We start from the raw sequence: 27,516 nt of genomic DNA on the forward strand, positions 1-27,516 counted from the left end.
TGTCACTTCAAGAAGGGCTCTGATATTATTATTACTTTAAATATAGCTTGCCCCGGGGCGGGGAAATGCACAAGGAAAGAGCCGGCGAGCAGCCTATCTCTCAGAAGAAAAGAGCAAGCCTCGCAGCACAGGAACTGGCTTCACTCAAGTGTGCAGTTTAGAAGTCAAAAAACTATTTGAAATACCACCATTGTGGAGGAGGCTGAAGAAAAAAAGACACAGAACTGGCTAAACGCAGCGAAGAATATTGTAAACCAGGGTGCAAAGTGCATCTGTTTGCGGTTTGAAAGTGGGCTCTGAAGTGCAATGTAAGTCTTCCTTAAATTGTATTCTTTTATAACAATATCTAGTTGTTTAATTTCCATTCTGAAGCCATGCTGGGCCAAAAGGTACAATTAGCTACAAAAATCAGCATGGAACAGAATGTGTAGTCTCTGATATGAGGCTGAAAATGGTTCTGAAATACAACAGAAGACAGAGACTATCAGCCATATTATGGAAGATGCACTATAAATAAGAGCATATTTAATTATTTCAAGAAAAAAGATGCTGGATGGAATCATTAATCAACTTTCTTAATAGAGAAGCAAGAGTTTTGCTGTTTAATACAGCAAGATATTTTAATACTGCTGTGTTTAAAATTGTGTGATAGCAGTTACCAATAGCAATAAGATGTAGCTCCAGAGGGGAGTCCTAGTGGTTGCAAAAGTTTTATGTCTTTTATTTCTCCAACATTTTTGCTCTCTGAAGCCTCAAGTCCACATTCTGTATCCTACAGCCTGGTTTTACTTTTCAGCTGGATTTTCAATATATGCTAACACTGGACTTCCTCTGGAACTGAAAACAGAACATTTCAGCTTTTGGAGTTATTCTGGTATGTTTTTCTGCATCGCACCACTGGCAAAAATACAATTGACAAAAGATTGTGCACCCTCAACTTCTGGCATGGAGAGCTGAGGAATATAATGCCCAATGGTGGCAAAGGGTGATAATTTCCTGTTTTTCACAATTTATCTCTGTGGTTTTGGACTTAGCAATGGATATTCTTTGTGATGGAGAGACCTCTGTGAACCCAACTGCAAACTCCTTCATACAAATAAACCATGAGAGAAGATTCTACAGAAATGTTTATGGAGCTGGAGAAATTAATATATCACATCTCTGCAACTTGACTGTGAACTCTGACAACCTAACCAATCTTTCATGTGAAAGTAACATGAGCCCACCGTGCTGCCCTTCACAGAAAAACTGGCCAGCTTTGCTGACAGTGATAGTGATTGTTTTAACCATTGCTGGAAATATTCTCGTCATCATGGCTGTTTCACTGGAGAAAAAACTACAGAATGCCACTAACTATTTTCTAATGTCACTTGCAATAGCTGATATGCTGCTGGGTTTCCTTGTCATGCCTGTGTCCATGTTAACCATACTGTATGGTGAGTATTAGCTGTGTAACTGCTGCATGTATTGATAAGCCTTAAACATTGCATGCAATAACATCTTGTTCTCATTATGATTTCATTCTCTTACCACAGAAAATTGTTATCACTCCATATAAATTGAAATGTGTGTCACTGGTTAATGGGTGGAACAGGTGAAGTACTTGAATCTTTTCCTATTTTGTATTTCCAGCTGCAGGCATTTTAAACACAGTCCATAACATCAGTTTATCACTCAGTTGTCAGATGAATTGTCTCAAAGTGTATATGAAGGTGCTTTACTCTTTCTATTGCCTTCAGGTTTTTTCCCTGGCTCATAATTTTCATATTCCCAATGAGAATGTAGGGTGCTGCCAGTTGCTTTCCTCTGCAAATATGCACTGAAACACTGATGACTGCTTTTAGATTCAAAGTAGGCAGCCTCCTTAATTAGTTAATAATACAAATGTAAATAATTTTCTTATCACCAATACCCTGCTTAGACATCTACTTACTAGCAAATGCTGGAATAAATATTGCAGGAGTTAAGAAATGGATGGGCTTTCTGCCTGTTTAGTAACATTTATAAATGCAAAATTATTATTTCTTAACAGAAGTTACTTAAGTTAATAGTGACTCATAGTTCTTGCCCTTGCAGGTGATTAATAGTAGATCTTTCTTCTCATTTTCACCAAAATCATTTGCAGCACAGCTCATGCCAGAACAAGCAGCACCCTATGTGTTTAGCACCAATTTTGTCAGGCTGTTAGTGTCCTTAAACTTCAGAAATGAGCCTTCCAATGCTACTGAATTGCTGCAGTTCAAAGAGAAGCTACACATTGTCAGGAGGAAAGTAGATGGTTTGGAAAGATTTCTATTACTTCACTACTTTTGGACTTAAGGTCCAAACATGGGCTTGTTCTTAATGGAGTTTTAATCCAGAAAGTTGGAAGTTTATTTTCCATTTTCAGTATCTCTACACAGATCGCCCCCAGTAGCATTTGCTGACCGCATTTGGCATCAGTCATGGTGCAGCACCGTGATTTACCGTATTAGTGTGCGATTATCTTTGGCGGGAGAAGCAGCGTGAAGTAGGAATCGTCCGATGGGTGAGATTAGAGTCGTGCGCGATTCCCTGAGACAAGCAACAGGGCCTCCTGCTGGCCGGGCTCCGCTGCCGAGGGAGGAGGCGCCGGAGCCGTGTCCGGGGAGGGATCTGGGGCCGGGGCTGGACGCCGCTCCCGCACGCTGGGAAGCCGGAGCCCCCGGGCCGGGCAGAGGCTGCGCCGCCCTGCCGGAGACGGCCGGGGCACCGGGCAGGGGCTGCGCTGGCTTTGCCGCCTCTCCCCTGCTTCTTGCCCTGCTAGACCAGGGATGCAAGCTGCATAACTTGGGGTGAAAAATCATCTGGTGGCACGCAGTGGTAGCAGGAGAACCATCGTGGTGTGGTGCACCATCAACCTCCAGGATGATCAGTGCTGGCACGGAGGGAAACCTCCCCTTCCACGGGAGCACTTTCTTGGCTGCAGCTTCTCAACTTCAGCCACATCACCTATACTGAGAGTCTTGAGCTCAAACTGGAGGCCTTTGAACACACCTGCTCTGCCAAGACACCCCCAAGCCTGAGGAAGAAGAGTGCCCCCGCCACTCCTCCTGCAGCCCCTTGAAGGGGTATGGTGATTGCTTTGTCCAGAGATGATTTTCTTGTGGGCAATTCTGGTTTGGGTGCCCAGCCATGCCAGACATGTGCCTGTGCCAGTCTGCACCCTTTGGGCTGGGCAGGGTTCTCCATCCACCCAGCAGCCCCAGACTGCTGGAAAAGGCAGCACCCAGTGAGTCCTGCCAAGGTGGGCATGACTCCAGAGCAGAAAACTTCCTGGAAGATGTTATCTACACCCTTATTAAGGGGGCACCTTATTGCATCCAGAGTTATCTCCTCTCATATACTGATACTGTTTTATGCTTGCCCCATCCTGGTCTACTGCAAAGATGAGAAGTCTAGAAGGATATGACAAATGTGTTCCCAAAGGTCACTGAAGGAAGAGAAGATGTATGTTGTCAAGTGTAAAAATACTTTAATGGTTTTCCCTGAGTAAACTGGCCTGGCCTGACAGAGAGATGCTACTGGGAAGTCATGCCCCTGAAAGCCAGCCATCACATAACACACTCCAGGGACCAGACTTCCCAACAGAAGAGCAGAAAACATAATAAAATACATCCATAACTGCTGTATGGCTTGTCAGGGTCAGCTTGTATTACAGCAACCCAAGAACAGCAAGAAATAGGTCTCCTCAGTACTCACTGAGACTAAATGTAATTAGGCACAGATCTTCCTCCTCCACCTCTCCTTCCATTCCTGCTGCTGCAAATCTTGTACTGTATCTCCGAAGGAAGACAAGCAGTCTCCAAAATACTTACATATTCTCACAATGTGAGCTTTGGCTTTGTCCCATGCCACACTATTATGGGCAGCTTGGGTAAATATCCTCTGAATTAAATCACTACAAGACAACTGCAAAACTTGCTCCAAGGAGAGCTATTAGTGGTTCCCTGCAGGAATAGAAGGGATTTTGAATGGGGGTCCTGCAGGGCTCTGCTTAGCCTGGGTCTGCTCAGTACTGCTCTGAACAACATGTATAGTTGGAGTGAGAGCTTACACAGCTTTCCAAAAGCACCAAGCTGGGAGAGGTTACAGGCACTCAGAGGGACAGGATGAGAATCATCAACAAGAATCTGGACCCCTGAAGAGAAACCAACAAACAACATTCAGCAAGGATAAGTGCAAAGGTAAAGAAGCAAACCAGCTTCTGCTGGTGAAATTTGTCCGGCCTTCAAGAATGCTGAACAAGATCTGGCTGTCAAAATGTATCATTAGCTAAATGTCCTTCACTAGAATGATATTTTCATTAAAAAGACACTCACCATTCCAGGTTGTATAAGTAAAGACACTCACTTCAAGATCCATGAAGAAGTCTTGTATTTCACTTAGCAGTCAGGAGGCCTTTGCAAGAGTACAGAGTCCTCTTTTAGTCACTGAATGATATACAAGATGCATATTTATACAGATAAATTAATGCATTCCAGGGCAGAAAAACAAAAAGGAAAAAAGTTTTAAAAGCATGATCTGTAAGAAAAAGATAAAGTACTAGGCTTTTCTTAGACTGGAAGACAAAAAAATAAACACAAAACTGGGCAACCCATGATAGCCATCTCCCAATAGCTTTGAGAAAGGAAAGTAATCAATTAATCTTCATAGATAGTGGAAAAAACTGAAAAAGTAAGCTTAATTAGCAGCAAAGAAGCTGTAGGTTGGATATTGGTAAACACTAATGCATCTGCTTTGGCTTGCTTTCCCTGGAGGAGCCTATCAATATTCATTGACAGAGGGAATATCCTTATTTAGGTATGTGGTAGAAGCCTAAAGACAGGTGAGATAAATATCACTGGCATGCAATAAATAATTTTTCTTCTTTAGCTTCCATTAAGTCCAAAGTTTTAGTTTCAGAATTAAGGCAGCTTTGCATATCAGCAGGTGTTGAAAATGCAGTAATTACGTGGATAGAAAGTCCTAAAGCAAAATTGAGAACTTGCAGATTTACAATGACAAAATTGCTTCTCTTTTCATAGATTTGCTGCCAAAAATGTTTAATCATAGCACCAAGCACTAGCATTATGCAAATAGAATTAAAAAGAAAACACATATACTGCCTGTAGCCTGGGAAAGAAGCAGAGTTAACCCCAAAAGCTACAGTTAGAAGGCTGCAAACAAATAAAAATATTTTCTTAAAACAGTGTCAGACAGCTTCTAAATGTAACACTTACTACTACATAGTACTTACTACTATCCTCCTAGAAGGATATATGCACTAAGGCACGTGTCACAACAAGGGATATATCCACATCTTTAGCTGATGCCAGCTTTCTCTTGTGCAGGATACGAATGGCCTCTGCCCAGGAAGCTGTGTGCCATTTGGATCTACCTGGACGTGCTGTTCTCCACAGCATCCATCATGCACCTCTGTGCCATCTCGCTGGATCGCTACATTGCCATCCGGAACCCCATCCACCACAGCCGCTTCAACTCCAGAACCAAGGCTTTTGCCAAAATCATTGCTGTTTGGACCATATCAGTTGGTAAGTGAGGCAACATTTCAGCTTGTAATTGCAGGTTTCCAGCTTTTGAGAGGATTTGATGTATATACTGCAGTCTAAAACTTTATTCTCTGCCTGCAGTATTTTGCTTTTCACTTCTGTGAAAGTGCTGTAATGTAGTAATTATGCAATGGAAATCAGCAACAGTGGGAAATGGAGGAGAACTGAGCAGCACTGAAAGAATATACATCAATGATAGCATGACCACATTCAAGTTTATTTTAAAGATGTGTTGATTTCCCATACTGATGAATCATCATTACCTAAACATCTGAAGAGAAAAAAAAATATATCAACTGAAAAAAAGTATTTCCCTGTTATATGTAAGTCAGTTGTCCCAATTTCTTATTTGGGTAATTTGCTTAGAGCTTTTTCTCATGGGCAGATCTTCTCTGCCTTTCTTGGTGTGTATGGTGGGGAATTTATGCATCCTATTTAGGAGACAACAGGTACTGTGTGCAGTGAGAGTGAGAGGAGTCTCTCCAGAGGACAGTTCAGAGTTACATCCAAAATAGGTGTTCTGAATGGCCTAGTACACAAATCTCTTTTTGCACTGGCAAAACCCAGAGCCTCAAAACTAGGCAGGGGAACACTGATCTTTTATTCCCCTGACAGCGGCATTTACAGGGCAGTCTTATGGCATGGGAGTTGGGACAGTTTGGTGACTGATGCCATCAGTAATTTCCTCACACAGCTGGGGTGGAGGTTCTCAAATGCTTTGAAAATACAGTTCCCTTTCAGTGCTTGTAGACCCTTGAGCATTGGCAGCTCACTTGTATTAGAGGCAGGAAAAATTCACTCTTGTGCCCTAGAAGAGATGTGAGCTGTCAGCAATCAAAGGAAATTAGCTCCTTCCCTGGCTAATACAAATTATTGCAAGTGGTAACAGTGATCCCTTGCCACTCTTCCCAGAGGAGGGAAAGGAGATGATGCTTAACATGCAGCCAGCCTGGCACTCTAAATTGTCTCCTGACCTCCCTTTTGATCCTGGCCCACAGTCTGAGAAAAAGCAGTCTAGGATTGTTAAGATTTAAAATACTGTGTCTTCTGCTGCACAACAAGAAATCATGGGAGTCTTCACTCAACAGGAGGACAGTTCTACATTCTACACAACCTGATGAGGTTCAACAGCATCTGGCTCTGGGGTGCATTCACCTGATCAGATGTAGATATCTAGCACAGGCCAGGTGAACTCCATCCTAAACATACCTAGTTCTCAACTATGAAGGAGGCCTGTAGTAACTCAGATGTAAATGTCTTCATTTAAATGAATCATATCTTGTCTCTTCTACAGTCACATTTTTTAATCCAGTAGAAAACATATTACCTACTCTGTCCAGTTTTCCCAGTTTTTGAAACTGCTAAGTACAAGTATTTTCAGTGCATTTCTCTCTATATAGCATAAGTAAGTCAAGCGTCCCTTAAAATTGTACATACTGTGTTTGTATGCACTTGTGTGTGGTGCCTTGTGCTTAGTATCTGTGAAATTACTGTCCTGTTTAAACACAAATACATAGAATGATCAGAATGACCATTACAGGGGCAAACCAGTGGTCCACTCTGCTCAGCATCTTTTCTCAGACAGGGTCTTACTGACAGAGTGTTTGAATCAGCTCACTATTAAAAGGAATCTGGAAAAAACATGTTATTTTACCCCTACTAGTTAGAACATGGTTTATGTCCTGTGGCAGGAGGGTTTATTTATTTGATCGCTTGATATTTTGTTTCAAAAGTTACATCTTTTTTTTGCAGTAATAACTAGTAACATATCCATTGTAAAAACACCTTTTCTGCTCTCTGGAGGAACTATCTTCTAATAGTGAGGAGATGAGTCACAGATGTTACTTGTTATTATCATGGCAAGTGATAGCAATGTGGTCCCTATTTATAGAACTCTGAAAAATACAACTCCTTATTTTATTGGAAACCACTCAAGTGTGGCATGAGTGAAGAGGACAGAGTCCTGCTTTACTGCAGCTGGATAAGGACATGTGTAAAGGAACAGTGGATGTCAGGAAAATAGGAAGGATAACAGGATAACTCCATCTCATTCACACATTTCATGTCACCAAAACAGTGAGAAGGTTAAATAGGTACAAGTTAATGTAGGCAAGCACACTTAGGTGGGCATGAATGAAGTGATGCTCAGCTGGTTTCTAGTCTCATGGAAGCAAGGGGCATTGGGAGACCAGCTGAAGGAAGACTGGTCGGTTTCCAACCTGGCAACAACCTATGGCAAATGGGATGTGCTCCAGAGGACAGATAAGAAAGCAAACACATAGGAAGAAGCTATATGAAACTGATGAGCCAGGCTGGACTAAGTTTGCACTGTGCCATATTTCTGTATTACTAGAAAAAAGAAAAAATGCCAGTTATTGTAAGGAATCTTGACAGATCCCAGATCACCCATGCAACCTGTCAAGTCAGTCATCAACCCTTATCCTCCTGATCTGCCACCTCCCAGCTAGGAATATGTAGGAAATGGATTTCTGAAGGTGCTTTCTATATCACTTACTAACAGGAAATGCTTTCTGAACAAAGAGGTGCTCCATGTATCATTTACCAGTCTCCAGGCTCTCAGTGCTACTTAGAGTGACAGGGCTATAAATGATTTAACTCTTTGCATTTTCACACAGCTATGGCTAAGAACTCTCACTGGAATGAGTGAGGTCAGGATGGTGAGACACTGGCACAGATTGCCCAGAGAAGCTGTGGATGGTCCATCCCTAGAAGTGCTCAAGGACAGATTGGATGGGGCTCCAAGCAACCTGGTCTAGTGGCAGGTGTCCCTAGCTGTGGCAGGGGAGTTGGAAGAGATTATCTTGAAGGTTCTTTCCAACCCAAACCATTCTATGATATGTGGCACAGGCAGAGGTGGTGTTGGGCACAACACACCTTCCACAGCACCTGGTGTAGCTGCCATCTCACTTACAGATTCAGATCCAAGGTTTTGCTCTCCAGCCTCAAACAGACACCCTTTGAATTCCCTATTTTCCTACAGTTTTCCGTTCAGCTGGTGACCTGTGAACTCTTGTGAAGTATGAGATGGAGGGTAAAAAGCAAGAGAAAGAACTGAAAGGTGTTATGTTCCCCAGTACAGTGGTTCATTTTAGCAGAGGAAGAAGGGGGAAGCAGCAGAGAGTTGTGTGTTGGCAGTGCATTTAATCAGTTCCAGTGACCATGCAAACAGCTCAGGCTAAACTGAACAGCATTGATGAATATAAAGGGCTGTCAGATGCTGCCTTCTACCTCCCTCAATATGGAAACAAACCATTTAATCCTACCACTTGTCTTTCAACCCCTTCTTTTTCAACAAGAGGATCTTTCTTCTATTGTCATTAGGATTTAATTTCACTAACAGCCTTTGATAAAAAGTATTGTCAGGGACTTCTGGAAATCCAGGAATGTTATATCAGCTGGATTACCCTTATCCACCTGCTCACTGACTACTGCAAATACTTCTAGCTGATTTGTTGGGCCTGAACCCAACTCACCTAGATTATAACTTCTAGTGTACCCAATTAATTACACTTTCATTCCCTAAAATTGTAATTTTCCTTTTATTCACTAAATAGACAAATATATTCTGTCAATTTTAACCAAAGGCAATCAGTGATCTTCCTTCCATTGGCTTCAGTGACATATGAAGCATTTTAAAAACAGCAGAAAAAAAGCACAGATAGTTTAGTTTACTTCACTTCTGAAATCTTGATTTTATCAGTTTAAAAAAAGTAAATTGTGGTAACATTTGTTTTTGCATTTAGTGGAAGAAGAGCATTTAGCCAGAAGCCTATGTTTCACTAGACCATGTAATGCCACAGGCAATTGGTTTAAAATAGATTCTAATTACTGTAACAGATTCTAATTGTGTCTTTAATTCTTAAATCATCCAGTGTGCACAGTGGTTAGATAATTAGATTATTTGTTGTTGAAGGCAAAAGCTCATTAAACCCTGAAAATTATTCCATTTCTTTTAAAGCACAGAGGTGCTTTATTATTGAGAACAGGTGTAAAAAGCCAAAGGATTTTCCCTTGCTGGAGAAAAATAGAATTTTGAATGGAAGTGGAATCTATAGAATTGTAAATAGAGCCTATACTGAAAAATACATGTAAAGTACCTTTGAGTCCCTAATGGGCCTAACAAAGGCATTGCTCTGCAAGAGGCCAACAGTGCATCATCCCCTCTTTGAAGAGTAACATAAAAGAATTACAGGCATGAATGTGAAGTCCTTATGTATAACATTTCTCATTTCTTATTTCTTTCTATTCCTCTGTTAATGGTCTAAGTAATGTGAAGTCTGATGAAGCCCAAGCACTCTAAGCTGAGTTTTCTCTTATCATTTCTCACTCAGCCTACACATCTGTTCACTGCCTTCAGGCAGTCTCTGCACTCCCCAGTCACTAACAACTTAGATTTATTCAGTACTTTTCATGCAGAAAAAAAAGCCCAACATGGATCTGGATGAATCTGGAAAAATACTTCCCACCACATAACTCTAAAATTTTGCCAATGCTTTTGAGGCTTCGAAAATGAGAAATTCTGTAGCATGTGAAGCAACTTTCTCCAAAGTGCAGAGTGAAGTTAGCCCCAGGTGTACAAATCAAGCCCAGTGCAACTGAGCCCCCAGCTAATTTGGCAGTGTAACATTTTATGCTGATACAGAGGCTTACACCTCCTTCACAGGCAGCCTGCAATTTCTCTGCATGGCTTCTTGCTGCCTTACAGCATTTGAAGGGCCAGGGAAGCAACAGGGATTGGGAGACTTCAACCACCTGTGCCTCTGGATTGTGTTTTGTTGACAGCTTTGGTCTCCTTAGGCTCAGTCTTCTTTCTGTCAAGGACAGCTTTCATTGGAAAATCCTTTTACTGGTGTCAAAGGGCACAAACAGCTAATAAACTGCAGGCTGGGAATCCCTGTCCTGAATCTGCTACACATCCATTTCTTCCAGGTGACATAATTTGCCATTTCAATCAATTCTAATTCACAGATGCCTTGGCATAGGAAAAGATCATTTGCTAAAACATGAAATATACAGCCAAAATATATAAAATTGCAAATAATTACACACTGAACAGTACTCTGGCAATATAGATTTAAAGCTTAGCACCTACATTTGGAAGTGCTGGAGCTAAACTTAAAATATCTACTACACTATCATTTCCCTAGGGAACATTTCTTTTATTTTTATCATACTCATGAAACCATCTCTCAGAGAACGAAAATAATGTTTGCTCACTCCACCTGCAGGATCTCAGGGGCAAACACTGTAGTTTTTATGTTCGGGCTGCCCTGTGACCTTTATGATTTGTGGATGTAGATGATGTCATAAAAATAAAATGAAGTTTAAAAAAAATTGTTGCACAACATACAGAGAAATTTACGTCAATTATAATGAAGGGTGTTGGCCTGAAATATCATGAATAAAGTATTAGAGCTTCAGAACCATCTCAGAAATAGAATCTTCACTGTATTTCTTCACAGAGACACAATGTATGAGGCTCAGTAGGCAGCAGCAATTACGTCAGTAGAAAGTTCATTGCCATACTAATGACTCCTACAGTAGTGACAACTAATGAGAACCAGCCCTTCATGTACAGGTTGTCTGGGGTTCAGCTCCGTGGAAAAGGAACATTCAGTGCTCTGATGCACATTTCTGAGTTGACTAGCACATGTATTGTGGTCATGAGGCATTACTTCAGATGCTTCTGAGAAAGACACACAAATATCCTATTTACTTTGAAGTAAATTATCCCCATGTTTTCCATGTAACAGAACCCTTTGCATGATTTGTTCTTCCCAGAAGAGTGAACACATCCACCAGACCATCAGCTTACCACACTTATCTCCCTCACCTAACTACAAAGGTTTAAAAACCTTGCATTTTCAACTTCTATACAGAGTTAAGGAAATTATCTGCATTCGTTGCATTTTGAACTTGTATATGTTTGTTCATCTGACAAGGAGGTGTTACTAACATTTTACTTGTCTTTATGGAAAAAAATACTTAAAGGAATGTTAATGATTGAAGTGCTTTCTAAATTCTCCAAATTTGGAAACATAAAGATATGAGACACAGGCATATGTCCATAGGGACACCTTTGCAAACCAAAGACACTGAGCAATCCAGCATTCATCTGGATGGGGGAGAATATATTATACCAGTAAATACGTGTCATCAAAGGAAGAATAATTATTATGTATATATTTACCATGTTCTTTGGGTAATTACATCAGGATGAGATGAAGGAGTTTGCCTATGAAAAAGACACACGCTCATTTTGTGAGCAGTCCTTTTGCAAGGAGCAATCTGCCTTTCAAGTGAAAAAAGGAATGAGGGATGGTCATATTGGTATTGTGTGGCATTTCTTTCTGCTTTGGTTTTATTTTTAAAGGCAATTTATAAACAGTAGAGCTGTATTTTTGATAGAAAAGAGCCTGCTTAGTCAAGGTGAAGATGAAATAATTAGTTGCCTTTTTCTAAAAAAACTTGTCTTTGTTTTGAAGACCATAAGGACCATGTTCTTCTTCCTCTTGAAGCTACCAGCAAGAAGCATAAAGTTCATTTGGACCAGACCTGTCCTGTTATGAGGGTTTTTTGAATAAGAAGTTGGTGGGTGCCAACATGACCTACAATTAGCCAGTCACTCTTTGTAGGATATATCAGAGTAAATGGAACATTTCAAGAAAAAAGGCAACATCTCTAGTCAGAGGAGCTGGAAAATGCCATATGCAACACAAATGATAACAAAAGAACAAGGTACAAGGAATTATGTTGGGATTCATAAATTCTGTTGTCTGTACGCTGTGACTGCATTTAATCACCTTCTAAATTAAAAATGGTGCTGCACATTAGCACAAGCAGCACAGTGTTGCATAAAAGAAAATGTCAAGAAAAGAGAAAATTTCATTCATTTTAAAATTATACAGAAAGATTTCACAAGTTCCATATTTATTACATTTGGCTTAAGCCAGATGTTGTGTTTTATGACACTAAAAAAGGTTCATGTATCAGAGAATTCTTTAAAATTAAAGGCTTACATTTATCTTTACCAGCAGGAACGTTGCAAACTATTGAACACTCAGGCTGTAATTAACTTTCCCCACACATTACCTGGCCGGTGCCATTGGCATCACTTCTAAGCAGAAGCCCAGCTAATAAAAGTCAAGTGTTTTGTCAGAACTGCAACAACATATTCCTAATTACCTGAGACAAATTTAGAAACACCTGTCAGGTGATTTTGCCTATGATGTCCTCCAGGGTCATTGATGGAAAATAGCTTGTTGAGCTCCTGTGATGTCCTGAAAGCAGGCTGTAGCATTGTGATAAAGGCTTTCTTTTCTGCCTGATCAAAATTGGAATCTGTGTATTTCACAGCATTCAATCCTGCCTTTATGTTGGAAATAAATCACACCCACTGGGAAGACTTATTTCCTTTTGGCAGAACATAGCCCTTTTTACAACTTCTTGTATTTGATCAGAGTTTTGAAATGTCAAATTGACCACTATTGCAAGGATTATAGACTGAGCTGAACTGTGAGTATCCTGAGAGAAAAACTATGTGATTTTAGGTCCAAGGTGCACTGAGTGAGCAGTGTAAATTTCCTCTTTCAATCACAGAACTACTCAGAGGTTTTAGATTGAAAATTCCCCAGTTAAATACAGTCCTGCCTTGCGTACTACTGCAGGACATGAGGAAGTTAACAGAACAGATCATGTTTTTACTTTTTATTTCCAAGGTGCTTTGTGACATTTAACAGAAAGATGAGCCTAGGATCATGCTGTAGCACCCACACAGACTCCAATAGATGGTGGAAATATGGGCAGATACAATCCCTTCTGATATGCTCCCTTTTTCTCTCTTCTTCAACACCGTTATCCTGTAAATGTGACCAGGGCATTGGCTGGTCTAACAGAGTTCAGTCAGGTTGAAGGGCATTTGCTGCAGGGTGGACAGTGAAACATAAAGCTCAGGATCCTGACTCATCATCTTCAGACCTGTGCAGGTCTCTAAGCTGCTTCTCATTCTGTTTTTCCTTCCAAATTATCCATCATGTCAGGACATCTATCCCAATAACTGTCCAGCCACTGCTGCAGTCTCCTTGTGTAACTAGTAAGAAGCTGACAATTTGCTTATTGAGCAGCTTCTGCAAGCAACCACAAAAGGAGTCATGGAGAAACAACTGGGACATGGTCTGAGGTCTAGAAAATCCAGAAGAATTACAGTTTTTTTTTTATCTCTGCCCTTCAGATGGAGTGTGAAATTATTGCAAAAAATTCATAATAATGATTTAAAAATTTGTCTGATAGCTACATTCAGTGTCCTTTTAAATTACACAATGAGGCCAAGTAGCATTGCTGAAGAAATCTCTATTCAGTTCAGTGGAAGATTAGGGCAGAGTTAAGAAAATTATCAGCATTCAGCAAATCACACCATGTAATAATTAAAAGACAGAGATATAAAAACAGGACTATCAGGGGATCTTGTCACTTAGACTGCTCTAGGAGGCATTATTTGATTATGGCAGTGGAATATCTAGGGTCTTTCCATAATTTCTGGCTTATTGCTGCTATAAGTATTTTTTTAAGCCTTACTGTGTACATAGCATGTATAGCACATAATAAATTAGCCCCAGGATCCTTTTGAAGCTTCATAGCTAAAAAGACAAATTAATAACATCTGATCTAGGAAGATCCTGTAAAAAGGTATGGTATTTCCTTCTTCTCAAAGCACTCTTATCCCCAAATCTGCTCTCCTAGGGGCCTGAACAGTGAATGCTGCAAGGCCACCTGACATGGAATGCCGAAAGGTCAAATGCTAAACAGAGGGGGTATCACAGATGGCTGAAGTTGATTCTACACAAGGTTCTTTTCCTTTGCAAATTAACATATTTACCTAGGCCAGTGCCAACCATACATTTCTAACTTCTTTTGACTAGACTAAATTAAACCATCGCTACCAGGAACTTAAAAGCACCAATGCAATATTAACAACATTAATTGATCTTGCAGAAAGATAAAGGGTGTTTGACCTGCTCTACTGCATTTTGCTGAGCCACAGAAGCAGCAGGCTCAAAAAGCAGGAGGAGAACCTTGTCCCTCTGTGCAGAGACAGACTGGAGACAGGTGGAACCCCTTGCAAATTTTCAGACTAAATATTAAGCTCTACATTGTAAAGCCAGTTACTTTTTACCATTTCTAATCACCATGGATGAAGAGTGTCCTTAGCCTACAGTTGTCATTTGCCTATATCCCCTGGAGGAGCACATCATGCCCAGCTCCCTTCCAGCTCCCAAATGGCAGCAGAGTTGTAGCTGCTGTCTACCTTGGACTTGGGCTCTACTCAGCCAGCATCCCCCAGGCAAGTTTCTTCATCACCTTCTTTATTTATTTCTAGCTGTTTGATAGGTGTAGATTTCTATATGCCCTTTAGTGACTGAGTAACCACCTTAGACAGAGAGCTAACAGCTTCTCTTAATTGGAGATCTCTGTGAGAAGCTAAAAAACACCTTGGAAGAAGCCTCTGTCCAAATGAAAAATAATGTCCCCAGCTGAAAAGCAAAGACTGTATTGGGGAATAGGCTCCACTGGAAGCTGCTAGGCAAAAGGTTGTAGCTCCCTCAAATACTCAGAAGGCCTGAAAAATCCGAAAAGAAAATTAGGGGAGCCAGACTGTAAACAAGTCCTACAGCATAACTAGCAAAGAGAATTTGAGGAGTGCATAGGCAGGAAAAGCACTTAAAGCCAAAAGCAAAGAAACTATTTCCTGCTGTTGTATTCTTGCTGCCTTTAGGAAATAGGGCTGTGTGCACATTTTTAGCTTTATATCAAAGCAGAAAGCGACTCCATCAGCAGCTTCCTCTCTCAGAACTCGGCTCACTCTGGAGGCCAGGATTTCTAAACAGCTGGGTCAAAAAGGGGCAGCTGTCCTTAATTTCTTGCACTGTCCTGCCTGTAATTCTCCTCTAATCCTATTAATAGTTATTTTACTATCACAGTTCTACAAATTAATTTGGAGACATATATCTCTGTTCTTGTTATGAAATAGGCTTCAGGACTGAGGACATAAATGAGGAACATACTAGGAAACACATACTTAGCTGATTTTGTTTTTCTAAAGTGAAATAGATAATTTATGGTATAAATTATCATTCACCATATTTTTCTCACATAAAAAGAATTGAATGTATCTCCTGCTGGGCTAAATAATATGTTTCCTTAGAGATTTTCTGAGCTGTCAAGAACAAAGCCATTTCAAAATTAATATAATAATCCAGCTGTTACCTGGCACCCCCTCTACGTGATGTTAAATTTGTTTTCCTTTCACTTGTATTAACTAGAATGTGTGTGACCAAATGAAGTGTTCCACAGGAAAGATACAGAAAACCAGCTTCATGTGTGCCCTTGAATAAAAAACTAAAGTTGGTCTATCAGCAGTTACAAGGAAAATGCCTGGACCCACTCTGATTCCATTCCTGTGAGTACAGCCTCTCAGGATGCAGAAAGGAGACAATGCTCCAGCACTGTGACTCGCTCACTTAGCTCTTGAGGAAATCCATCTGAAAACAAATATTATGTGGGGATTTGTGAGAGAATGCTCCTCATCCACTTCCACCTCCACCAATACCAATACCTACCACCAGGGAAGAATTCTGTGCTGGTCTCCCATGTAAGGAGAAATTCTAGCCCAGGACTTTGGGGACATTGTCACACTGACTAGGGGAGGTAGAAGCTTTTTAACATTCGTGCTAACTAGATGCAGCCTCAGATGGTAATTCCCAATCCACACTGAGGTTTTCAACATCCCCTCTTCCCAGGTGGAAATTTCTGCTTCTGCACTGCCACTCATCAGCAACTTGCACGCATTGGAAATATGGCTGGCACTACTCTGGCAGCAACAAAATTATCATAGTGAAGGGTTTGTCATGACTGGAAAGGAGTTAGTGGGGGAATAACATTGTCAGGTGCATGCAGAGAGCAGCTGTTTGCAGGTCTGGGAAAATAATGATGTAATGACAATGAAATGTAAGGATGTACCAACCATAATGGTGAGTGTCAAACGCCAAGCAGAGACACAAAGCCAGAGTGAGCAGCTCCTCTGCAGATATTTAAGTGGAAGTAACTGTTGCTAAAGTCCAGCTCCTCATATAAGATCCAGACACTTTGCCATCCTTGATACTCAGAGGAAGACATGGTCCATGGCCCCCTGCAACAAGTGACTCGCTGTGGCTTGTGTTCCTTGAGCAAACATCCACACATGGCACCATGGTAGCCCAAAGGAACAAATATTCTTTTGTGTGGTTAATTAAGTTAAAAATGTTAAAAATAATGTGATGTCAGTGTGCAACAAGGAAATTTTCGTACAGCATGAAACTGAGGTTATGCATTGCATGCCTTGGGATGTAGCAGGTGAGTTATACATGGACATCTGTGTACTGTTTGAATGTGTAGATGTACCGACAGAGGATATTTTCTGAGCACCAACAGGCACCAGATACCAACATGGGCTTTTCTAAAGAAATTAGACTATATGGCCCCATTGAGCTACTTGAAGGAGACACTGGCCTTGTCAAGCAGCAATCCTTTCAGAGGTCCCCAGTGTCTCAGCACATCTTTGTGCAGTGGCCCGTGAGCTGGCCCATGACCTGGCATGTCTGAATCAAAGTGACTGCTAAGACCTGAGATGGGGAGAGTTTTTTGTTTTTTATGAGAAAGTAAACAAATTTTTGAGAAACTGTAGTGACATGTCTAAAAGGTAGTTCCTAACCCTCAGACATTTATTAAGGCACAGAATAATGCTCATTTGTATTAAACAGAATTGAAATAGATATATGCAAGGTGAAAGCATGTGACTGACAGTTTCTGCCTAAAGGAGACTTCACTGAAAGAACCTTCACCTTATCAACTCACTTCCCCCTCCTTGTCTTCACCCCAAGTAACCCAAGAATGCTGCCCTACATGCCTATTGTAAATTATAGCATTGATTTATTGATAGTCTCAGCAGCTCAAGGCAGCTGCAAACCCAGTTTACCTGTCCAGTTAAAGTGGTTTTGTGGCTACTGTATACCTCTGAAGCCAGCAATGTGTAGTGCTATATCAACCTTTATCAATTTCAGCAGACTTTTTGAGAAAACAAAAAGAGATGCCATTGCTTTACTTCTTAACCTTTGGTGTTTTCAAGAGCCTTTTGTCAATCTGAAACTGTGCCCAAATTCTTGAGGTTTAATGGAGAATTCATTACTCATCTTCATTGTTTGGGATCTGTTGTGTGGTTTATTAAAATCCACAGTTTGAAACAGCCACGTGTGTATAAATCAAACCATCTAAATAAACCACCTTGTGCCAGAGGAACATAATATTTAGGGCTTGTTGACAAGGGAAAATGTTCCAAGTGGGAATGTCAACGGGAAATGGAGTGGCTAATGTACCTTCAGTGCTTGAATGGATGCTCCTATTCTGTGCTGAATGCCAAGGTTCTTTTGAAAGCCAAGGAAGATAAATCATAAAAAAGCCCTCAGGGGATACAAAGATTTTTTTCCAGACTGACCTTCAGCTAGTGGGAGCATGGAATGGGCAGGGTGTGGAATAGCTGTTACAGCCCTTCCAGGTTGTTTCCTTCAGATCTACTGTTGGCATGTGCTTCACTTCCCAACCACCTGTTTGTCCCTACCTAGTAGCTCTGCATGATCCTTTTGCGTGAAGCTGATTTTCTTCTTATGACATTTGAATGCACAGGCACCATCTGTGTCTCCTTAAACATCCAGTCACCAAGAGTAGGGAGCTGGAAAGCAAAGACAAGTAAACCAATGAGTATATATCTGAATCATCCAGGTGAAACAGATAATTAATATTCAACTTTTAAAGAATTAATTCAGTCAGTTGCAATAATGCTAACGCAACTTTAGACTAGGACGTTTTGTTATGGGTTTACAGGACAAACTTGATCTTGACCAAACATGACATATGGGTGATATCCTTGGACATACGTGATGATTCCTAAAAATACCATCAAAATAGTGGATGTGAGTTGTGCATGGAAGCTCCTTTACTGCCAGTTTAAATATGACTGCCTTTGAATTTGGTCCCTGTGTCCTCATGAAATTTGCCATACTTATGCTGCAGAAGCCAACTGTTGAGAGGGGACAAACCCTGTTCCTTTCAGGAGGAAAATAGTAAATTTAGTCCCCATAGAGATATGAAAAGAGAAAATTGGGCTGGACATTAACTTTTTCCATGCAGGAATGCCACAGTGTCATTTGAGGGATGCCCTGCATCAACTGAACTGGGTTACGCAAAAAGCAGTTTACAGCTGTCAGTGTTCTCTGCCACAAAAGTGTGGTATCTCTGCTGTTTTCAAACTCTATACAGACCACTTCCCTGTGGCTGTAAGGGAAAGATGCCTTGCATGGTCACTCAGAAAAACTTACATGACTAGCAGTGCCTGCTACAGCTCTGCTGCTACAGCACTTCCATGCTTGTTAAAGGAATGGCAAAGAAATGCAGGAACTTCTGCTGCACACTGAAGGCCATTTCCCTTTTTTAAAGCCAGAAATCTGGATTTAGATGCCAGTCTGCAGAAGCTGCTAAGAACAAAACAGAGCAGTTGAGGAATTGCTCCCCTTGTTTCAGGCGAGAAGTTGTAACAGACTTTGGCCCTTTACTTGAAAAAGCATGCAAATTACACCAAAATTCTCCTCTTTTTAATGCTGCAGCCGCTGCTCCCATGCCTCCTCATGCAGCTGAACCATAAGGTAGTAATGAAAAGCATCTTTTTGCTCTGTCAATACCACTGTTTATTTTATCTCTGCAGCTCAAGCTAGGTCTTTGAATTAAATGAAAAAACAGCCTCGCTGTTATCAGCACAGGGCAGAAGCAGATGGGAAACTTGTGGTATTACTCTGACTAATGCTGTGTCTTTGTGCAGCTGCAGTATGATGCTGGGAGGTGTTGGATGCCTTCAGCATCCCTTCGACTCATCCATAAAGAGAAAACTAACTTCAAAGCATTCTTCATTTCCCTGGAGTTGTTCAGCACCCCAGATTACTCAGCCATGGCTGGACAGTCTGGCTTCTGATGGTGACCTCTGCCTCCATGCTTTCAGTGAGACAGACTCTGACCTTTTTAGCCAGTAGCTAAAAACACTGGAGGTTTCTGTCAGCTCAGCTCAGGAGTTGCCACAGACTGCATAGGTTTGCAGCTCACTCACTGGCTTCTCCAAGCCCAAGTTCAAACATTTAGAGCTTGAGCAGGAGAAACAGAAAGGGTAATACCACAGGGTCTCCACCAGCTTCTGCCCTGGGCAGATAAGAAAAGCATTTTTCTAAAGTGGCCTGAGGCAATGCCATGACTCAGTTCAAAGTTGCACAGACAAAATAAGCTACAGTGTTCCTAGAAAAAAAAGTCTTTGTAGAAGCTCCAGAAGAACAAAAAGAATGAAGCACTTGAACAGAATAATAATCTAATATTATTATCATTACTGTGATAATTATTGTTTGGTATTGAGCCTGTACTCCACAGTCCTCCTCTAGGATTGGAGCTGTTATGCTGGGCACTGGATATGTGTGAAATGAGGACACAGGCTGTGCTTTTAAAGGACTCCCAGTTTAAGCAGCAGAGTGGTAAGAAGGGGAAAACAAGTGTGGTAGAGGAAAGTACCATTGAAATGCAGATCTTTCAGGACTCATCTGTGAATGAGTAAGGTCACTCCTGGGCATCCACTGAACAAAGTAGGGCACAGCATCCTCACATGGTAAGAAATTCTTCTGTAGTCAATGTTTTTATTTCTCATAAGCCAAGTACAGCAACTGAGATTTCTGATCCAAAATGCAAACAGGACTGAAGCTCAAAGATTATGCTAACTTTCCATAGGAATCAGAATCCTGGTTGCTTTTATCTAAACAGGGCTGCAATATCACCCCCTGCTTCACTCCACTTTTGCTATCTTTGCGGCACATAATTTCTTTCATTGTCTGAACATTGCCTCTCTTGGAGACACAGTATCCATTTGGAGGGGAAGAGACAAATTCTGAAAGACAAACCAAAACCAACAACCAGAGAAATAGCAGCTGTCAGATTTTACCCAGACTGTAGCAGCATTTGCAGAAATCCCTGTGGAAATGGCTGAGTAGGCTTGAAACATGCAGAGCAGTCCAAGGAGAATGGACTTTGTCACCTTGTCTTGCCAAGGATGCATGCTTCAGGGGAAGACAAATTTTGCATGGCTGTGTGCAGAGAAGGCAGCCTCTATTAGCTGGAAATACAGTGGAAGGACTTCTGCAGTCCTGCAGGATAAACTACATCTCATGCTGCCTCATAGTGTCTCTCAGTGCTTAATTTGTTCCTGTTGTTCATCTGGCCATTGCCACATGGGAAGCTGGGTTTTGTTAGCATTTAGCATTTAACTATATGGAGATTGCAGCAAGAAAAGAGAAAGACAAAATGAAAGATTAGACCTATGACAAAAACTTATCTTTCCTCCTAAAATTAGTATTTCCCAGAATTATTTAGAAGCCAGAACACTTTTAATCCTCTAATGAAAAACAGTCCAAAATCACTCTTATGGCACTCCAGAAAAGAAATACATAGTGTCATCTTGGTCATAGTTCATAAAATCCTTTGCCAAGGTGGCAAGGACCAAGGAGCAAGTCTGGAGATCATTATAAGCATGCCAAGATTCAAAATCAGGCTTTTCTGGCTACCAGGTATCATAGGACAGGTGAAAGGAAGCAAATGTGTATTACATGTGACTGACGTAATGCGTATAGCTATGATCACCTCAGCCACAGGAAGAAGACAGGTAGATGTTTATTTGTTTTTTCTTGGAGTCTGGAAGTGTTTTTCATTATCGTTTTTAACCTCTTCTTTCTCTCATCCACCTTCAGGTATCTCCATGCCTGTACCTGTCTTTGGACTACAAGACGACTCCAAAGTATTTAAGAAGGACATGTTTAAGAAAGACATCTGCTTACTTGCAGATGAAAATTTTGTTCTAGTAGGCTCTTTTGTGGCATTCTTCATCCCTCTAACCATCATGGTAGTCACTTACTTTTTAACTATCAAGTCGCTGCAGAAGGAAGCTATGCTGTGTGTGAATGACATTGGCCCTAAGACCAAGTTTACTTCATTCAGCTTCCTCCCTCAGAGTTCCCTGTCCTCAGAGAAACTCTTTCAGCGCTCCTTGAACAGAGATACGGGGACTTCAGGGAGGAGAACCATGCAATCCATTAGCAATGAGCAGAAGGCTTCCAAAGTCCTTGGCATTGTCTTCTTTCTGTTTGTTGTGATGTGGTGCCCGTTTTTCATCACCAATGTGATGGCTGTTATATGCAAGGAGTCATGCAAAGAAGAGGTCATTGGAGGACTCCTTAACATATTTGTTTGGATTGGCTACCTTTCCTCGGCTGTCAACCCACTCGTGTACACATTGTTCAACAAAACCTACCGCTCAGCTTTCTCTCGCTACATCCAGTGTCGCTACAAGGAGGAGAAGAAACCTTTCCAGCTGATTTTAGTGAACACTATCCCAGCACTTGCATATGACTCCAGACAGCTCCAGCTAGCACAAATGAAGAGCTTGAAAAAAGAGGCAAAAATGATGGCCAAGGATTACTCAGCGGTCACGATAGGAACACATCATTTAGATGGTACCTCCAAGGGAAGTACCGGCCCGGGGAACGAAAATGTTAGTGGTGTGTGATGGTCAGCAGCTGCCATGACAACCACTCTGTGTGTGCTGAAAATTCCACCTGCTGTGAGAAGCTCTGATAGCTTAGGAAAATCAGCTGTGTTCAAGAGACCTTCCAACAACATCATATACTCCTCACATTATCCTGTGGATGAAAAGCAGGGTTGAAGGGATATCAAATGTGCAATTTTTTTTCATACAGTATGTTGGCTGTTTTAAGCACAGGCTTTATTAAACTTATTTTTTTAATATTCTAAAGGATATATTTCTTAAAGAAAATAAAATGCAACTTCTGGTATTATAATATGGGCTGTGAAGAAACCTACGCATTTCTTTTCTCTTTGCAAATGAAAGCTAAGCTGTCCTTTGATGTTCTTGCAGAGTAGGCTCCAGCTAGTCTGTCTTGCTACAATTGAGTTTTGTTATCATTAACTGAATGAGCACTTTACAGAATTTTAAACAAAATGATGGTTCATTTGCTAATATATATTTAAAATAAATCCTAAAGTATTTAAAAAAATCTATTAAAACTGCTATAGATTAATTATATGGACATTTTGTTAACTGTTTTTATGCTATTTTTTCTTCCTCAGTAACCATCCTGAAATGTCCCTGGGTTTTTCTGTCATTTGTTCTGTATTTTAAATAAGCAATCTTAAAAGGTAAATTATACTTGAATAATCCTCTGTTTCCACCACCACTTATAATCTTTATTTCAGGACTTGCAATTTATTTGCATTCAAAAATTTCACAAGTTCAGCTTAAAAATTGAAAGTAATATTTTCAAAATTATTGGTCTTAATTCACTGCTCCCTCCCACTGGTGTTGACAGGAAGGTGAAGTGAGAGAACAGTGGAAAACCAGGCACAACATTGCTAAATAATTTCAGCACCACTTCCAGGTTCATGGCTCTGTTCAATTCCAACAAAATCTGATTTAAGTAATGTCAGAGGAAACTCTGCATGAGTAAAGTCTTCAGTAAAAGGTTGAAGTAGATTCTCTCTAATCATTTCTCTTTGGTTAAAAAAGGCCATTATGAAGAATGTCCTGGTTTTGGTTTAGGACTTGTAAAGCCAGAATTATTAGAAAACTGTTAGTTGCTAAAAATATTTTTCCCTTGTTTGACTGTATTGCTGTTAAGGCAGATTGCTCAGGAATGGTCAGAAGATTGCACTACTAGGACTCAGCCTTAATGAAATATGTATGGGCAAATGGGGCTCACTTGAAAAATAACAAGACCTGTAAACAACACTGCATTTCACCTGCATAGAGCCAAGGGCAGAATACATTGCTTGCCAGACATGTCTAGTCATGAAACTCTTTTCATGACATCATAACTGATGTCACTGAAGGCAGCGGGATTTTGCTGAAGAGGACAAATATAAATGCTGCACTCACATGCAAAGTTTAAATCCAGTCATTTGATTAATTCCATAAATTTTGCAGCCATAATCTCATCAGAACCAGGATGTATTCCAGTTTCTGTGGGAAAAATACTGCCCATCCAGAAGAAAATCTCCAATGCCTTCATCTGTCCTATTGAAGTTGTTCAGTTTTTACAGAGCAATTAAATTTCCACTAAGTCAAAGAAGGAGAGAGACACAGAGAGAAAGTGAACCCTTTTCTAGCCTACCAAGTCTTTGGAAGAAGAAGACCTTTAGCTTAAGATACTGATCTATGGCAGACAAGGACTTAAAAGTTGGCTGGGTATTTGACTGATTTCCAAGAAACTGATTTATTGTCATATACGTGGTAAAACTAAATCTACAAGTTTTATGAAGCCTTTCCTCTGACATGGGATAGGTAGGAGCCACTGCGCACTGGTCACACAGAAGCTCTGCATGCACATGATGACACTGACTCACCCCACAGACCTCAGCCTCCCTGTCTGGGACAAAGTGTCATGCTGTATCCTTATTTGCAGTGATGATGCCATGCATGTCACCTATCACCTCACAGACATTCATGGGTTTCCCCCAAAACTGGTCATTTAGGATGAACTGATAACTCAAGTGGAATAATTGCTGTGCTTACCAGGTGCTTTATGTGCTCTCCCTATCTCTGGGTACATTTGACCATCTCAGTCAAATTGAACAGCTTCAGCAGAAGCAAAAATGAACTCACTGCTCCCACCTCCCTATGCACACATCCTGCTCCTGCCCAGCACTGTGTGAGGAGTGTCACACTGGCAAAGAGATTCCAGGGGGAATCTTCTAAATGCAGCTGAGTATGAGGACTACCATAGCAGTAGCTGGGAGCAATGACTTTCCACTCTTTCCTGTCAAGTTTGATATTGACCCTAAATCTAGTACTTTGAGCTAAGTACAATGCCCATCTTATAACCCACAGGCCAGATGTCTCCACTCCACAACTGGGGTGATGGTTTTGAGGATCTGCCCTTGGAAACAGGTGTCTCAGGGAATAAGCAGGCAGTAATAAAAGCAAAGGTGTTTTGTGAGAAGAGTCTGAGGCTTTAGATCTGTACCCAAACCACATTGCCTTCATATGATGAATATTGACAGGGGACCGAAGATCTCTAAACCTGCATGTGAAGGGAAAGGAAACAAAGAGGCTTCCACCAGGGGAGGGAATCACCATATTTTTTGCCATTTAGGTCTGACCTGACGCAAGTTTCTCTGGCTTTGCAATCAAAGGCAGTAGGAGGGACAGACAGCTTGGATCTTATTGCCCATTTGTGCCAGGGAGCAGAGCCCACCTGCATCCTGTATGATGTATATGGCACCCTGCCCTTCTCCAGAGCTCAATTCCTCCCAAATCTCCTGAGCACCCAGTTGCTGCTCTGCAGAGTCTCCTTCACCAGCTCGCAGCTAATAAACTGTTACTGGACATTTCACATTCAATGCTTCTGCTCTCCACTTACTGTCTGCATTTTGCCCATGTGGCAGAGCAGATCAGCCCTCTGTTTCTCTTTCATTTCACTTTCTGTTCCTTGTTCACAATGTCAAATTGCTCAGGTTGCAAATACTGACAGGGAATGTTTCACTACAATCACAGAGCGTTTCAATTATGGGCTTAAAGTTTCATTACAAGGTGACTCTGAACAATCATTTTTTTCCCGGCTTATTTTAAAATAAAACCTATGTTTTGGACATAACAGACTTAACAGCATTTCATTAATTGACAGCTGGAGAGAACATAACACTGAGTTTTTGCTTAGAAACGGGGAAAACTGATGCCTGACATTTTGATTCTGTAGCACTCAGACGGTTTTATTGAGTGGTCAGCAGCTTTTGCCTAAGTAGCCTCTCAAGGCCAAGAATGCACAGCAAAGACCAATATCTCCAGCTCTTTATGGACATTTTTGACTTATAAAGGCCTGATTCTGCCACCCTGCATCAAAATATTAATAGATTTTTGTGCAGTTTGCCTTAGTGAGGATGACAGAGTCAGGATATGAATTTGTTCTAGCCACCATGCCAAATCTGCTAGGGGTTGTTCATCAGTAGATAGCAATTAATGGACTCATTGTACTGCAAACAGATGACAAAAGTTCAGCTGTTTTAAGCTAGGATTTACAGCACTTGGCCCATGCTTGGAATGAACACCATAGTTTAATATGACCAGCTTCAGAGCAGCATTTCCATCTTCCAAAAAGCTGTGTTTTCATTATGCATAAGAATGGAATGGAATTTTTTATAATTTTTCAGGTTGAAAAAAAAAAGAGAAGACATTCATACAGACTGGTTCAGAGGTTAGGGCCTTCCCCTACTTGACAGGAAAAGCATGCTGAGTCAGTCTGTCATATCTGCATCCAAAAAAACCACTTCATCTGAAAAAACTGTTCAGCATCAATTTTTCAAGTAGATTGACATTTTATTACTTTTAAAACTGCGTCTGAAAAATGTCCAAAGACATGAAGCTCACCATGTATCTCCTAAGCTGGTGTGCATCCTTTTTACACTTCAGGGTAAAAATTCCTATGTATCTATCCCATCCAGTCAACCATGCACTGTACTTATGTAATTATTGCCAGACAGTGAGATGCATTCTATTTTGAATACCTATATGTTTGCTTATGTAAATACATAGAGAAAAAATTTATTGTATTTTGTAATGTTAATGTAAAATGGTGTTTCAATGCTTTACTGTTTTGTCTGATCGCACTGCTAGTAAAGCAGATTAAAATATTCAAATGCAATCAGTTGTTTTATAAACTGGAGGTTTGTGTTAAATAGCTAATTTTGTTTGGTTTTATTTCTCCCATAAATATTCAGTGCAATGTCTGCTGAAGGCTAAAGTAATTTTAAATGTTTTGCTTGAGAAAAAGAAAGAGCATGTTGCAGACTTTAACTATCTCAGTAAACTGGTCCAAAATTAGCCATTGTAATCATTTGCTTTTTCTAAGGACAACCATCCTTCTACTGAAGAGGTACTCTTTGGGTAAGTACACAGCTTAGTAATTTTCAGTCTCAGAAACTGTGTATTTGCAATAGTAGAAAGCCAACTAAATTAATTTCCCTAAGAAATAGAACTATAAGGTTAAAATTAATAAGGTGTATTTGTTAGCATGGTAAGGTTTCACAAGTGAGGAAGTTACAGGAGTGGGGCCTGTGAGATGCTTCCAGAAGTTCTGCCCATATCTGACATCCAATGCCAGCCATCTCCAGGATGGATGAATCTCTGGCCAAGGCCAAGCCTAGTAGCCACCATGGTGGTGCCATGGGATAATAGATTTAAGAAGTGAAGAAAAGCTGCACCATTGCAGCCAGAGAGAGGAGTGGGAATATGTGAGGAGCAACTCTGCAGACACCGAGGTCAGTGGAGAAGGAGAGGCAGGAGGTGCTCCAGGCACAGGAGCAGAGATTCCCCTGCAGCCCCTGGTGCAGAGCATGGGGAGGCAGCTGAGCCCCTGCAGCCCAGGGAGGTCCATAAGGAAGCCTGTATTCCCCTGCATCCCAGGGAAGTCCATAGGGCAGCCTGCATCCCCCTGCAGCACAGAGAGGTCTGTAAGGGAGCCTGTACCCCCCTGCAGCCCAGGGAGGTCTGTAAGGGAGACTGTATGCCTCTGAAACCCAGGGAGGTCCATAGGGCAGCCTGGATCCCCCTGCAGCACAGGGAGGTCCATAGGGCAGTCTGCATCCCCCTGCATCCCAGAGGGATCCATAGGGCAGCCTGCATCCCCTGCAGCCCAGGGAGGTCTGTAAGGGAGACTGTACCCCCCTGCAGCCCAGGGAGGTCTGTAAGGGAGCCTGTACCCCCCTGCAGCCCAGGGAGGTCTGTAAGGGAGACTGTACCCCCCTG

At 41.2% G+C, this 27,516-nt stretch overlaps 1 protein-coding gene across 3 annotated transcripts; it reads left to right on the forward strand.

The window, feature by feature from the left end:
* Positions 1-5: 5 nt before the first annotated feature.
* Positions 6-26,586, forward strand: HTR2A (5-hydroxytryptamine receptor 2A). Of its 3 annotated transcripts, none has more exons than XM_063149308.1 (4): positions 6-308; positions 779-1,436; positions 5,352-5,552; positions 21,452-26,586. In XM_063149308.1, the coding sequence occupies exons 2-4, from the start codon at positions 1,037-1,039 to the stop codon at positions 22,264-22,266; spliced, it is 1,416 nt and encodes a 471-aa protein (XP_063005378.1). In that variant the 5' UTR covers positions 6-308; positions 779-1,036; the 3' UTR covers positions 22,267-26,586. The 3 variants fall into 3 exon arrangements, with proteins under 3 accessions (XP_063005378.1, XP_063005379.1, XP_063005376.1); XM_063149309.1 differs by having other exon boundaries at positions 797-1,436; XM_063149306.1 differs by having other exon boundaries at positions 6-1,436.
* Positions 26,587-27,516: the final 930 nt, after the last annotated feature.

Source organism: Melospiza melodia, chromosome 2 (assembly GCF_035770615.1).
Source record: "Melospiza melodia melodia isolate bMelMel2 chromosome 2, bMelMel2.pri, whole genome shotgun sequence".
Taxonomy (NCBI): Eukaryota; Metazoa; Chordata; class Aves; order Passeriformes; family Passerellidae; genus Melospiza; species Melospiza melodia.